This window comes from Rhinopithecus roxellana, chromosome 11 (genome assembly GCF_007565055.1).
Source record: "Rhinopithecus roxellana isolate Shanxi Qingling chromosome 11, ASM756505v1, whole genome shotgun sequence".
Lineage (NCBI taxonomy): Eukaryota > Metazoa > Chordata > Mammalia > Primates > Cercopithecidae > Rhinopithecus > Rhinopithecus roxellana.
The window spans coordinates 41574652-41590912 of NC_044559.1; the positions used below are offsets into that span (position 1 = coordinate 41574652).

Genomic DNA, 16261 nt, shown 5'->3' on the forward strand with positions numbered 1-16261 from the left:
CCTGCTGCGATGGTTGGACTTTTGGCTCTGAACCTGAGGATGAGGCTCTGAAGTTCTACCTGCTGCCTGGCTGACGGCTGGTTGAATGCTGTGTCAGCGACAAGAGACCCCGACCTCCCACACGCCGGCCAGGCACGGTGGCAGGAGCTTTTTCATATTCCATAGCTCAGCAGCCCCAAGCTGCTGGGGGCGGGGGACAGGTAGTGGGGGAGAGAGGATTCGGTCCCCAGGGGCCACCTGGCGCTGGTGGCATGGTGGGGAGCCAGGCTCGCCATTGCCCTCTCTCTGTGCCAGAGCCCTGGACCCTGGCTGGCATCTCCTGAGAGCAAAGCGAAGCCCGCGAGTGATCTCTGGGGGAACTTCTTAGAAAAAAGAAAGAATTTCAGGTTCGAACGGTGTAGGGAGGGCCGAATACGGGAGGAAGGGAGCGCTCCTCGGCAGGGACCGAGGTTGGCCAGGGCTGCCCTGAGCCCTGGAGAATCCCCAGAGCGCCCGTCCACTACATGCCCACGTGCGTGCGTGTGCCAGGGAGCGAGAGCCCGGACAGCGGGTGTCGGAGGCAGCACCAGGAGCTGCAGAGGTGCCGCGGGCAGAGTCCCAGTGAGCGCGCTGCCCGGGCGCGGAGCCCAGGGGCCGCCCACTGGCTGGGGAGGCGGGGAGCGCGCAGGGAGGCGGCGGCGGCGGTGGGGCTTTCCCGGGCTTCCCCTCCCCGGGCTGCGTGTGCCCGGCGCGGGCCCAGGACGCGGAGGCGGTTCCTGGGGAGAGGGAGCTCGGAGTCCCCGAGGCGGCCCCGGCTCCGCACTAGGACGCGGGGTCCGCAGCATCGCGAGCGGCCGGCGCGGCTTCCCGGAGCCCCGGAGCCCGAGGCGGGAGGTTTCGGCTGAGCCCTCCCCGCCGCCTGCCCCCGCCCGGCGCCCGCCTCCGCCCCCGCCAGCGGCCTGGAGCGCGCCTCCCTAGCCTCCCTCGCCTCCCAGGGTCTGGCGAGCAGACGCCAGCCGAGCTGCCGGAGCCGCGCAGAGCGCCAGCGGTCGCCGCGGGAGCTGCTCCGGCCGCACCATGCGGGAGCTGGCCATCGAGATCGGGGTGCGAGTCTTGCTTTTCGGAGTCTTCGTGTAAGTAGTGGCGCGCCGCGGGCAGGGCGCACTGACGCGGGGGACCCACCGACCAAGCCTCTCTGTGCCCTAACTTAGTTTGCGCCGCCGCTTCCCACCGGGGCCTGGGTTCGAGGTCCCTTCCCCGCCAGGTGCCCGCAACGTGTCCTACGAGACCAAGAGAGACCCTTCCTCTCTCCTTCCTGGGATCCTAGGCGCGGAGCTACCCCCGCGCGCTGGGGCTGAGACCTGCTCCGGGTGTCACCCGGCCCGCGCGTGTCGCCAGCCCCGCACCACCTGCCCAGGGGATCCAGGGCTGCACCTCTGAACAGGGACGCGCACCCTGGCCCGTGTCCTAGGGAAGTTTCTCCTTCTCTGTGATCTTTAAGGCCCACGTTGGAAGTCTTTGCCCCTGGCCCCATCTCCGGTTCCTCCCCGCTGTGCTGAGGGCCAGACTCCTTCCATGTCCCTGGCTTTAGCGCCCGAGGTCCTGCGGAGCGTTTTCCCAGAGGGCGTTTGCAGCGCTTCTCCTACTGAGAAACTGTTGCTGCGGAGGCTTGAGAAGTCAAGGGGCTGCAGCTGGGGGTGGGATACACACACCTGGAGCTCTGTGCCCAGTCGATGTCCGCTTTGGGGGCGGAGGCCCTCCAGGGCAGCCGTGAAATGCCCAGGGTGGCTTTGAGCGACTGGCACTGGGAACAGCGATCCCGAAAAGAGGAAGGGGTGGTGGCGCAGGTTCTTTCAGAGATGTCTGAGCCTTCTCCGTGAGCCCAGGCACCCACCGCTCAATGACCTCCTGGGCCCAAGCTGCAGGGAGCTGTCGCATCTCTCTCAGTTCTGAGCCCAGAACACCAGCTCAGAGCCACCCCACAGCCTCCCGTGAGCTGCTGTCACCTAGGCACCCACACCTGCACTGGTCCCTCCATCAGTGAGCCAAATTCTCTCCCCCTCTCTGCCCATGGATGTTTTCTGCCACATTCTAAATATTAAAGTTACATGAACTTTTTGGATTTGCCATGCATTTATTTGTTTGTGTTTGTTTTTGTTTCTGGAAAAGCCCTCCCGAGCCAAACAGGAGGCCCTGTCTGAATTTCTGCCTCAATCTGGAATCGTCCATGGCAGGTGTGCTGTTTCAAAGATGACTTCTGTTCTGGGCAGCCCAGGGTATACACATGGAAAGAAATGCCCTTTCTTGCATGTTTTTCTTTACCAGGGATTAAATTCATCCAGAGTATTTATTCACACCATCAGAAAAGGCCACGAGCTCCCCCAGATGCAAGCAAGCCCCCCTCTCCCGCCTTCTGCCCGAACACTGGTGTTATTCACTGAGAAGAAGGAACGAGAACTTCAGTTGGGTTTTGATGCATTTGGAAAAACAAAACACTTTTCCCTTACTCTATTTTCTACCTTTGGAATGTACGTTAAAACTAGTGATTGCTGTGTGATCAGATAGGGACAGTTTCTAATTAGCAGATAGGCTGAAATCTCATTAAATTATTATGTGATAGAAATGATAAAATAGTTTTTGGTGCACAATTTAACAGCAATTTAACAGTTGTTGGGTGAATGTAGGAAGAATGCTGAGATAAAGTGAGATAGACTCTCACAATCTCATTATCTGGTTTGACTGCTGCTGGGGGTGCTTAGATAAAAAAGGACCCAACAATATGTAAAAATATTTATAGTTTTCAGGTATTCCTTCCAATATCCCCCCAAATATTTATGAGATGTTTACAAATATACAATGGTCTATGCAGTAAATTTGAAAACTTGGTAATTATTGCTTATGCGCGTCTTGCTTTTTCTAAGGGTGTTATGTAAAAACCGGACAGGCAGTTTATGTTCTGTTCTCTGAAGTTCCCTCTTGTGTTACTTAATAGGGGATCTGCTGTCACACATGGACATTGATGGCATTTTTGGATGATTCCCAGGTTTCTTATCAAATTGCTAACAGTGTGTCCAACTTGTGGTTCTTTTACCTGCAAAAACCAGCTTTGGTATTGATGTGAGCCTCCCTAGGGGGGCAGATCTTGGATGTTCAGATGCTGTTAATATCAGGCATGCACCGACTTCTGGGAGGACGGCTGGGAGCATGCAGAAACAGATGACCCTTTGTTTTCTCAGATAAGCGTCTGGCACCTTGACAGAGACTAACTTTTGGGGGAAATTTAATTCTTCCTTTTGCCAGCACTGGAATGATGGCAATATTCAGTGGGTTGTACCCACCTCTGCTCACGAAGATGGTGGTCTCAGCAGCACAGGGGTTTAGAAAGTCCCCATGGGCAGGCTGAATCTGATTTCTATGTTGCAGCCAGTGTCCAGTTCAGCCAGTATAACGCATCATTTAGTTTTGCTTGATATTTCTACCCTATTGCTCAGGATGAAAGAATTTTTTTGGGGGAGAGGGGGTATCTTGCTTCTTTGCAAACTTATGCCCCTGGAGAAACATTACCTGTAGATGTGCCTGTTCTCTGACTACATTTGCTCTGCATGAGAGCAGGGATCTCGCTACCCGTAGCCCATATGCTCCTCAAAGATTCGAAGTTAGAGCTAATAAAATGCATTTTGGGCCCACGGGTAGTAGGGATGCAAACTTTTCCTTACTGACTCTTAAAGATCCCATTTTCTGTTTCTAGATTAGGCACAGTGCTGAGGTTTTGCGTATTCAGAATTCTGAGAGGATGCTCTCCAGGCCGCCCCGCCCCCGCAACCACCCCATAGATGCTCAGTCCTGCCTAAGGACTTCAAATCGCTGGGAAGAAAATTAGTAGAGTAATGCAAATCAAGGCTGGCATATAATGTTTAACATAACAGAAGATAAATTGGTTATAGGAACCCAGTGTTTAGGAAAAATAAAAGTGAAATGTGAAGTTTTGAGGCTGCATTTAGTACCATGAAGTGTGTGGGCCTTGAGGTCCTATTGCTCCTACTCATGGATTGTGGGCAGAGCAGGAAGGAGAAGCACTTTTGGGCTTTTTCTGTCCTGCTGCTACCCAAGACTCCAGGAGAGATTCTTTTGAGTATTTCTGCAAATGCCAAGGCTAGCAGCAGACCTTACTCAGCAAGCACATAGTGTAGAAATGAGATGGCTGGTTAACACCCAGCAGACCAATAGTGCACTACTAGGAGCATGCTACTCACTTTGACCACTATCACCAGTACAATAGCAATCATTTACTGAGATCTCACTGTGTGTCAGGCACCAGTGAAAACTATCTCATATGCTATTTAGCCTGATGAAGCGGGTATATTGATATTTCTTGGTCATAGACGAAGAAACTGAAGCACAGTAAAATTAAGGAACTTCCCAAGTAACAGGGCTAACAAGGGCAGCTCTGAGACCTAAATCTAGACGCTCATCTGCAAGGTCTGGACTCTCAATCACTTTGCTTCATAAAAAACAGCAGCCAGTTTTGGTCAGTCCAGGGCTTACTGCATGCAAAAGGCATTCCATGTGATTTGTCTTTTAAGCCTCATCTCACTGGATTCTGTTCATTATTCCCACTTTACAAATAAAGAAACCAAAGTTTAGAGAGGTTCAGTAAGTTGCCTGAAGTCACTCAGCTAGCAGGAGGTATAACCCTGATTCAAACAGGCGGTTGACCCCATGTCCCTGAGTGGTCATCCTCTGAGACAGAAGACATCCAGCCCCAGGCTTCCAGACTGCTATGAAACTGGCCACATCCTGTGAGAAATTCCTTCCATGACTCCTTATCTCCAGAGGAGCAAGTGCACATTGCCTGGAGTGATGTGTGGGAAGCTGTCACTTGAGTTCTAAAATCACATGCTAGGATGACACCTCAAAGGTGGAGGGATGGCAGTGGTGGTTCACACTTCCTAAAAGATGGGATTTGATCATGGCATGGATTTTAAGGGTATGATGTAGTGAGTAAATTGCCAGTGAGAACATCAATTGGAGTAGTAAGAAACTAGGGATACACTGCTTTCTTCTGCCGTGTTTGGCCGTCATCTCCCAGGACATCAATTAGTTCAAGCACTCTGTATTTACAACATTGCAGAAAGGTCCCTAGAAAGATGATGACAATCTCGGCCGGGTGCGGTGGCTCAAGCCTGTAATCCCAGCACTTTGGGAGGCCGAGACGGGCAGATCGCGAGGTCAGGAGATCGAGACCATCCTGGCTCACACGGTGAAACCCCGTCTCTACTAAAAAATACAAAAAACTAGCCGGGCAAGGTGGCGGGTGCCTGTAGTCCCAGCTACTCGGGAGGCTGAGGCAGGAGAATGGCGTAAGCCCGGGAGGCGGAGCTTGCAGTGAGCTGAGATCCGGCCACTGCACCCCAGCCTGGGTGACAGAGCAAGACTCCGTCTCAAAAAAAAAAAAAAAAAAAAAAAAAAAAGGAAGATGATGACAATCTCATGTGCTGGACTGGGGGAAAGGCGGTCTGTCTGTTTCACTTGTAGGCTTGAGTTCCTTGGGGTCTTATCTTCCTCTTTCCTTCCTTCCATCTGCCCTTCTCCCCATCCCTCTCTGTCATTTCTGGTGGCTATCTGTCTGCAGGGTCCCCCCAGGAGCTGCTCAGGATGCCAGGGTGCACAGGTTATGGTGTTTACCTCCCCTTAGATAATCCAGCATTCTTCTTTGAGCTCTTAGGGTGCAAGAGGCCTTTGCCAGGCACTGGGGATGAGAGGAGAGAGAAGGCCAGGTGGCCTCCAGTAGCTCACAGTCCAGCAGGGAGAGCACACAGAGGGCCACTATTTGTTATTTTCTCCAATGCAATGACTGGTTTTGAAAGTTTTCCCTCCAAACATTTCTCTTTCATTGTTCATCCACTTGACGGATATTTGGCACCTTCTAGGTGCAAGCATTTGTGATAGTCATTTCCTTTCCCTTTCATTGGTACGCTTTGATTGGTGTAATTCCAGCAAGACACAGGGAAACTTGGTGCTTTACCTGGTCCAGGTGACTTGCTTGAGGGCACTGGATGTCAGGTAGATTTTTGAAATATTGACGCAAACTAACAGATTCATCTGTATTGCCCCTAAGAGCCCAGTGTAAGACTCCATGCTGGGGACAGTTGGAGCAAGGTGCTTGGTTTTACTAAGAAGGAGGATGCATGTGCCAGGGAAGGCTGCCCAGGGCTGAGCACTGAATGCCAGGTGTAGAGATCCTAGGCCTAAGGGCATTCCTGCAGGCTAAAGGCCTGGAGGTGTGGAGGCATATTTTGGGTGGGGATGAGGTCACCAAGTCTGGCCTCAGTGTGGGTTTTGGGGTAGGTGGGTGTGGGAGTGGCAGGAAGCGAACCTGGATGGAGAATGCAAGTGGCCTCAGGGCCCTGCAGGGCAGTGATCATTCCCACAGAGGCAAAACTGGGGGAGCCTGGAGGTTTGAAACAAAACCGTACCATGCTCAGATGTTTGCCCAGGGATGGAAAGGAACCATTTGGCTGGACGCGCAGGCTTTGCCGACTGTGATGGGCTTCGTGGCCACAGCCCTCCTTCATGGCTCCCCAGGACAAGTACTCTCTGCTCTGCATTGTGGTTAGCCGTCTGCATCTTTAACTTCTTTGTTTTCTCCTTCTCCTAGCTTGGCCTTGGCACGAGCATGGTCAGTGCCTCCTGACTCAGTTTCCCAGGATAATTTTTACAGCCCTGAGCATTCTGCATCAGTCCAAAGCAAAGCTACTTAAGGGGTGGATGGTCTGCTGAACACCTGCGTCAGGATTACGCGGGGCCCAGGTCAGGCTAACTGAATTAAAATAGAGATCGAGGCCCTCAGAATCTGCATTTTGAGCAGGGGCTCCTTCCATCCCACTGCCTTTGGGAAATACTTATGTGCAGTCTAGTGAATGGATGGCAGCACCGCAGGGTAGAGGCAGCAGGCGGTGGCCCTGGAGGATCCTATCACTAGAGTGGCCTTTGTAAGAGGGAGAGGGACTTTTTGTGTTCACTGAAGTTTTGGGGTTGATTGGCTACTGTACCAGCAGTCCTTTCTCTCTAACGAATACGGTCAGAATCATTCTACTTGCTCTCTAGAAACAAGTTTCTTTTTTTTTTTTTTTTTTGAGATGGAGTCTCGCTGTCGCCCAGGCTGGAGTGCAGTGGTATGATCTCGGCTCACTGCAAGCTCCCCCTCCCGGGTTCATGCCATTCTCCTGCCTCAGCCTCCTGTAGCTGGGACTACAGGCACCCGCCACCACACCCGGCTAATTTTTTGTATTTTTAGTAGAGACGGGGTTTCACAGTGTTAGCCAGGATGGTCTCGATCTCCTGACCTCGTAATCCACCTGCCTCAGCCTCCCGAAGTGCTGGGACTACAGGCGTGAGCCACTGCACCCAGTCTAGAAACAAGTTTCAAAAGAGTTGTTTGAGGTAAAGAGCTATAACAAAAGACCGCGGGCTTTGGAGCCAGGCAGGTCTGTGTTTGGCTTTTAGCTCTGCCACTAACTAACAAGTTGCCTTCAATCTCTGAACCTCAGTTTCTTTATGTAGGAAATGGAGCTAATACTTACTTCACTGGATTTTATCAGATAAGGTACTTTAAGTGCCTGTGGTACATATAACAAAAATTAGTAACTTCTCGCCACCCTTGTTAATCCCTATTACATACATGTAGTGTCTAAGAATGGCAGCACAGCACAGTGGTTACGACAGTGGCCTTTGGCATCAGGTTACCAGGGCTTAAATCCTATTTTGTTTTGTTTTGTTTTATTTTTAGTACAGAGTCTCTCTCTCTTGCCCAGGGTGGAGTGCAGTGGCGCAACCATAGCTATTCCCCTTAACTCCAGCCATCTCCTTGGGCCCTGCTCTTACAGGCCCAGAGGATTCTGTTTTCGTATATATAGAGCCTTGATCTATCACCCAGCCTGGAGTACAGTGGCGTGATCACCACTTACTGCAGCCTCAACCTCCCGGGCTCAAGCAGTCCTCCCACCTCAGCCTCTCGAGTAGCTGGGACTACAGGTGTGTCATTGCAGCCAGCTGTTTTATTTTTTGAAGAGACGGGGTCTGTGTGGCCTAGGCTGGTCTTGAACTCCTGGGCTCACGAGATCCTCTCACTTCGGCCTCCCAGAGTGCTGGGATTACAGGTGTGAACCGTTGTGCCTAACCAAATCCTGGTTTGCAACTTATGTGCTGTGTGAGCTTTGGGAGAAAGTATTTATCCCCTTCTGTCATTGTTTCTCCTTCTGTTCAATGGGAATGTCCATCGTATTCATGAATGTAAGAATATGTTAAAAACATATTTTATTGAAGTATCAGTTTGAACCATATTAAACATATTTTATTGAAGTATCGGGAGTATTAAATGGGACAGTATCCAGCTCATTGTAGGTGCTCAGCAAATGGTGATGTTATTATTATCTTTTTGTTGAAATAAATCCATAATATACGCTAAAGAGAAACACCGTAGGTGTCTAATGATGTTCTTTTTACAAATGATTTGCCACAGGATTTCTAGACAAGAATCAACTCCTGGAAGTGTATTCCTAATGATTCCTTTTAGGCCTCAAAAGTGAGGGATGTACCTTGCCATGAGTTTGTCCAGTGAGTCAGAACCCCAGAGCTTGCTGTCTGATGGCGTGGGCTGGCCTCAGCCTTGCAGTTTCTCAGTGGTGGCTTAAATTGCTGGCCCTTTACAACAGGGATTCTAGGACGTCGAATTACAGTGCTATCAGCATAGCTGCATTAGATAACATACTGGAAAATGCTATGTTGTGTTCTTAGATGACGTAACATAAGGCAAATGCTATGTCCCCATAACTTTGGGGACATATTGCTATGTCCCTCTAACTTTGCACACAGGGCTCAGTTAGAAGCCACATCCAGGGGGTGCTTTTCTTCAGGTTCTCCCTCAGCCCATCTGTGCATGCTGTGCAATGGCACCTGAGTGTTTCTGCTCCCCTCCCTGAGAAGGTGTCTGCCTTGTCGTCTGATAAAGGGGGCATCCTTCTGTTTGAAATATTACTTGCCACTGTAAAATGAGTTGGCTGTACCCAGAATTCTGAGAATTGATGATGTTTTCCCACAGGGAGATAAATGCTGCCGGTACTGCAAAAGAAATGCATGGTTGCATAACATGTGGATAAAGTTATCTCAATTAGTTGTAAAGATTATGCCTTTTGTGACACACGCAAGGCTCATAAAAGCTCACTACCTCTACTTTTCGATGATAGCATTTGTAAATAGAAACATTATCTTGGTAATAGTGCTTCTTTAAAAATATTATCTTGCTGTTCTATGTGGATGAAATAGAAACACTGTTTTTACAGCGAGGAAGCTCCTTCTGTGTCAGAAGACTGTTGCCTGCCAGTGGGCCCTCATCATTCAACCAGAAGCCGCACAGGTGTTAAGAGCAAGGTTTGGGATTCCTGGGATGAGTGAAAGAAGGCTGAGAGGAACTGGGGCTGCAGAACCCAGGGCAGCTTCATCATAGTCTTTCAATATGAAACTGTGAAACATTATCCCACAGAAAGGAGGAATTAGTTATTCTGTCTCCACTAAAGACAAAGCAAGACAAATCAGCAGAAAAACAGGGCCAGAAGTGGCAGGAGCATTTAGGCTGGTTTCTAGAAAGGTAGCAGTCTGCCAATCAATGCTAGATGTTTCTTTCTTCTTTACCAGAGGGTTTTTAAAAACATGTTTTATTGAAGTATTAGTTTGAACCATATGAAATTGCTGATGTTTGAGTATTTTGACCTAGAAAACCGGGAATTTCATTCAGTTCAACCTAAAATAACATACACAAAGAAATGTGCGCTATTCATAATTGTACAGCTGCCCAGAAAACTCCCCAATCTACCAAGCCCCCTTCCACCACCCTGACTTCTAACATCATTTGAACTCTATAGAAATGGAGCCATAAAGTGTGTGTTCTTTTGTGTGACTTTTCTTGTTGAACAGGTTTTTGAGATTTATCTCTGTTGTTGTGGGTGGCGGCAGTTTGTTCATTCTCGTGTGCTCCAATTTATTTCTTCATTTTACCCATGAATATATAGGATATTTATCATTTTTGGCTATTAAATGTAGTGCTGCTATTGGTTTTTGGTGAACATTTTGTAATTTCTTGTAGGGGTATACATAGGGGTGGAACGGCTGGGTTTTCATCAGAAGTTCTTAAGGAAGGATTTGGCCTCTCTGTCCAGCTATACCTCTAAAAGCAATATTTAGCCTCTATGATGCTGTAATCTCCATCTGCTGAGTAGCTACCTTGTAGAAAGCATGCAGTGGGCCTGGGAAGTGACAGGGCCTGGCAAATGGGTCCCATTCTGCAGGCAGATGGGCAGCATGGCCCACTTCTGATGAGAAACCCAGCAGTTCCACCCCTATGTATATCCCTACAAGAAATTACAAAATGTTCACCAAAAACCAATAGCAGCATTGCGCTTAATAGCCAAAAATGATAAATATCCTATATATCCATGGGTAAAATGAAGAAATAAATTGGAGCACATGAGAAGGAACAAACTGCCGCCACCCACGACAACAAAGATAAATCTCAAAAACATGTTCAACAAAAAATGTCACACAAAAGAGCACACGCTTTATGGCTCCATTTCTATAGAGTTCAAATGATGTTAAAAGTCAGGGTGGTGGAAGGGGGCCTGGCAGACTGGGGAGTTTTCTGGGTAGCTGTATAATTATGAATAGTGCACATTTCTTTGTTTATGTTATTTTTAGGTTGAACTGAATGAAATTCCCAGTTTTATAGGTCAAAACACTCAAATCATGGTGAAGCAGTGTCACCCTGACTCTGCTAATGATAAAGATGTGTCCGAGCCTCCTCATCTGTAAAATGGGGACACTGTCTCACCTCTTAGGGAGGTTGTAAAGATGAGGTGATGTGAGATGTGCCAGGTGCCTTGCACAAAGATGGCACATAGTAGGTGCTAAGGCCAGTCTCTTTTCCTTCCTCTACCTCCTTCCTTCCTAGAACTGAGGTGAAGATATAGGTCAATTAAAAGATGCCTGACATCACAGTGTAATAATAATGATAATAAAATAGCGTAACTCTCAAAACTGCAGGAGAGAACTGAGCCTTCAACTAGGATTTAGAAATTTCCTAGAAGACATCTGAATCATAATCCAAGAAAAAGAAATTGCCGATATGTAAGTGTGTGTGGATTTTTTTTTTTTTTTTTTTTTTGAGACAGAGTCTTGCTCTCTCGCTTAGGCTGGAGTGCAATGGCACGATCTCGGATCTCCGATCTCAGCTCACTCACTGCAAGCTCTGCCTCCCGGGTTCATGCCATTCTCCTGCCTCAGCCTCCTGAGTAGCTAAGACTACAGGTGCCCGCCACCACGCCTAGCTTTTTAATTTATTTTTATTTTATTTTTTAGTGTAGACGGAGTTTCACCGTGTTAGCCAGGATGGTCTTGATCTCCCAACCTTGTAATCTGCCCGCCTTGGCCTCCCAAAGTGTTGGGATTGCAGGCGTAAGCCACTGTGCCTGGCCTGTGTAGGTATCTTATTATTGACATCTATTGCTACCTTGGTTATAGGAAAGCAGGGAGGTGGAGGACACACCTGCTAGCTACTAAGAAAGAACACTGTAATGCCTACTATGTGCCACCTCTGTATTCGGCACTTGTCACAATCGTATGCTGTAATTATGACACTTCTCAGGTCCTGATTTACAGAGTTAAGAGTTAATGCTCCCTCATTCAGAGAGCTCTTACCAATTGACAAGAAAAGAGAAGAGCTCATCAACAGAAAAATGGGCAACAGATATGAGCAGAAAACTAACAAAAGTTCAAAAACTGCCACACTTTAAATCTGTGATTTTTTTAATGTTAACTTTTATTTTAAGTTCAGGGGTACATATGCAGGTTTGTTACAGAGGTAAACTCATATTATGGGGGTTTGTTGTGCAGATTATTTTATCACCCAGGTATCAAGACTAGTACCTATTAGTTACTTTTCCTGATCCTCTTCCTCCTCCCACCCACCACCCTCCAGTAGGCCTCAGTGTCTCTTGTTCCCCTATATGTGTTCATGTGTTCTTATCTTTCCACTTATAAGTGAGAACATGTGGTACTTGGTTTTCTGTTCCTGCATTAGCTTGCTAAGGATAATGACCTCCAGCGCCATCCATGTTCCTGCAAAGGACATGATCTCATTCTTTTTTGTGGCTGCATAGTAGCTTATGGTGTATATGTACCACATTTTCTTTATCTGATCTATCATTGATAGGTATTTAGGTCGATTCCATGTCTTTGCTATTGTGGATAGTGCTGCAACGAACATAGTGTGTACGTGTCTTTATTATAGAATGTGAATCTGTGATTTCTATAGCAATGCAAGATATGCATCTGAAAACAGCAAAATAACATTAGTAGAAGCTTTTTATGTGCTACAGTGGAAGAATGTGCAGCTATTAAAATTAGTTATATAATAGGTAGTTATTTGTTAACTTGAGAAGGCATCTATGAACCATTGTTACATAATAAAGGCAGCTTACAAAAGTGTGCATGATGCTAGTTCAATGTGGTAATGTAATAAAATCAATTGTGCCTATATCTCTATAAAGATACACAATACAGTTTTAACAGTGGTTATTTTGTGCTGATAGGACTATGTACTATTTGCTTTTTAAATGTTGTTTATGTCTAAATTATTTTATAGTAAGCGTTTATTATTTCATACACAATCAAAAATCAATATAGATGTTTTCTGTTATGGAAAGAGGCCAGTGAACTATTCCAGGATAGGGCACTGAATGATTTTTTTGTGATTGCTTTAGAAATATTTAAAGTGACAATCTGTCAAAAAATCAACTTTCTACATTTTATATCAACTAAAATATTTAAGAAAAATCAGAAAGTAAAGATTACTATCCAGAATGTATAGGTTTGTGTTTTCAAATGTGATCAGATGCTCAGGTGGAATAGTAAATGGGTACAACTGTTTTGAAGAGCAATATTACAGTGCATAAACAGCCATAAAATTATTCCTGACCTTTGACTTAGAATTCTTGGTAAAAAATACATGGAGGCGCTAATGGAAAAGATACCAAAATCCTCATATATAAAGATTTTTTTTTGCTGTGTTCCATACAAAACAAAGTAAATGTATTTGTCAAATAAAAATTAAATTAAAACTCAAATGGTCAACATTTGAAGATGATTTGGTAGATTGTGAACACACAGAATATTATCTAGTTATTGGAAGAATCATTTGAAAATCATGAAGAAATGTGGTGAAATTTTATGATGTAATAGTTAAGGAAAAACACTATACAAAAAATATGCCTTGGAATTGCAACTATTTGAAGTATGTCTGATTTGCGCAAATACTAGGAAGAATTACACCAAAATGAATGTGATGGAAATGAATGTATTTCTCCTCACTTAAATTTCTTTCAGGATTATAAAATACTTGTGAAAATTAAAGCAATACAATAGTGTAAGTCTCCTGGAACCACTTCAACTTTCTCTGCCTATTCCATTCTCTTCACTTTTTATACACATTTGTGTATAATTAACAAAACTACTGGAAACACATTTTATTTATGGCTTAATTTTTAAACTCATCTCTTTAAGATATTATATATATAAACACATACTTGATTTTTTTTTACTGGCTGTGTGGTGTTACATTGTATTAACCTATTCATGGAATCTTAGGGTATTTTCATTTTTTTGCTTTGAAAAACAGTGTTGCAATTGTTGCATACATTGTAGTGCACCTGTTCAAGTATTGCTGCATGATAAACTCTTACAAATGAATTTTCTGGGTCAAGACCACATGCATTTTTTTTTATTTTTTTTATTTTTTTTAAGAGACGAAGTCTCGCTCTGTCACCCAGGCTGGAGTGCAGTGGCGCGATCTTGGCTCACTGCAAGCTCCGCCTCCCAGGTTCACGCCATTGTCCTGCCTCAGCCTCCTGAGTAGCTGGGACTACAGACGCTGGCAACCAGGCCCAGCTAATTTTTTTTGTATTTTTACTAGAGACAGGGTTTCACCGTGTTAGCCAGGATGGTCTCGATCTCCTGACCTCGTGATCCGCCCGCCTTGGCCTCTCAAAGTGCTAGGATTACAGGCGTGAGCCACCGTGCCCGGCCCGCATACATTTTAAATTCAGGTGAATACTGCCAAATTGTCCACCCAAAGAGCTTCACATACTTACATTTCACTGCCATGTGTGAAGGTGTCTGTTTTTATGCATCCTTGCCAGTGTTGGAAGTTTTGTATTTCTGCCATGGCCTGGAATGTAACATTTACTTCACTTTGCATTTCTCTATGTTTAGTGTTGAGCATCTTTTCACAAGCGTATTGGCAATTTGTATTTCTTCAGTGAAATGTCTGTATTTTCCTTTATCCATGTTTCTGTTGGATCTCTGAATTAATCTTACTGATGTGTAGGTGTGCTTTATGCCTTCTAAATACTGATCTTCTCTTTTGTATATCGCAAATACTTTTCCATGTCTATGGTTGATTTTTAAGTTTCTTTATAATTTCTATTATTGTTTTAATTTTATGTAGTTAAATCTGTGAGTCTTTCTTTGTTTCAGTTTCAGTCCTATTTAGAAAGTCCTTTCCCATCTAAAACAGAAATGTTCTTCTGTATTGTCTAGTATTTTATACTTTTGTTCTTTAATTTTAATTTGTTAATGTTTTGGTTCTTTATTTGTTACTTGTCCCACTCAAATGGTTTGTCGGTTATGGAATAGTCCATTATTTTCTTGCATCTTATGGGATTGCAACTAAATTCTATTCTGAATATCTATTTGCCTGGTATTGTCTCAATTAACATTTTAATTATTGTAATTTTATAGTATTTTTAGATATCTGTAGGGAAAATTTGCCTCCACTACACTCAGCCCACTCCACCCGCTGGGAAGGAGTGGAGTACGGTGGTTAAGGTTTCAGGCTCTAGTGCCAGGATACCTAAATACAAATCTGCTACTTACTGGCTATCATTGGGTAGGTTGCTTTATGTCTCTGTGCTTTAGTTTCCTGGCGTTTAAGGCAGATAATGATAGTGCTAAAATAGTTTTTTTGTATTGAGACCAGAGACTGTGGCTTGTATGATTTCTATGTTTTATAACTGATTATAATTTTCTATGTGGCCTCATACATAGTCATTTTTTTTGGCTGTAAATTTATATAGATTGAACATAATGAACAGTTTGGTGAGTGTAAAGTTCTAAATATATTAAAAGAAGGTAGCCACACTATTAAAATTTTCTGTAGTCTTATTCTTTTAATTTGAAGATATGCTATCTCTGTCAAACAAGAATAATTAATGCCTTCACATTGTTTTTTGGAAATAATTAATATTTTGTGTTATTGAAACCAACTAATTATGTGTTTTCTTTTTATGGTGCTTTATTTTTATGTTTTATCCCCTTTGTTTCTTTCTTTTAGCTGAATAGCTCAAGCATTCTTTGCTACCCTCCTTTTTTACTTTAGTAATTTGGATGTCATAATTTCTATGTCTATATTTCTAGTTAGTATTCTTAAATTTTATCTCCTTCTGATGCTTGAGCTTTTAATATTATAAAATTTCTATTTGTCTTTGTATTAATATTATTATCTTAAGGTCTACTTTATCTAACGTTAATATATTACTACATTATAATTATTGAGGTTAAAGTCTGCACAGAGTATCTTTTTCCATCCTTTTACTTTCAACGTATCTGTATCTTTATTTTTAACATATGGCTCTCGTAAATAGCATTTAGTTATATCTTTTAACTTTATCTGTCTGGCCAATCTCTGCCATTTAATTGAAGTAGTTAGGCCGTTTACAGTTAATGCAATTATTAATATGGTTGAATTTAAATCTACCACCTTTTACTATTTGTTGCATGTGTTCTTTGTCTCTCTTTTTTCTTTCTTCTTTTAGATTAGCTAGATACTTGTTTGTATTCCATTTTATCTCCTATATTGAATTGTTAGCTATATCTCTTTAAAAAATTTAGTAGTTTATTTCACAATTATAATATGCACTTTTTACTTATTACCACCATCTTCCCTGCATCATTTATTATACCATTTCATGTACAATGTAAAAATCGTATGACAGCGTACTTTCATTTCTCCTCTCATGCCTTTGGTATATTGTTTATAGATGTTACTTCTATATATAAATCTCATAAAACATTTAAATTATTTTTACTTTAAGCAATCAACATACTTTCACAGCAATTAAAACTTTAAAAAAATTGCCGACATATTTATCATTCTCAATGTTCTTTATCAGTTCTG

At 44.3% G+C, this 16261-nt stretch overlaps 1 protein-coding gene across 2 annotated transcripts in view; it reads left to right on the plus strand.

The window, feature by feature from the left end:
* Positions 1 to 692: 692 nt before the first annotated feature.
* Positions 693 to 16261, plus strand: part of PLPP4 (phospholipid phosphatase 4) — a 136149-nt gene continuing 120580 nt past the window's right edge. For both annotated transcript variants that reach the window (XM_010365670.2, XM_030941006.1), the window contains exon 1: positions 693 to 1112. In XM_010365670.2, coding sequence (XP_010363972.1) covers positions 1057 to 1112 — 56 coding nt within the window. In that variant the 5' untranslated portion in view covers positions 693 to 1056. The remainder of the gene's footprint in view (positions 1113 to 16261) is intronic.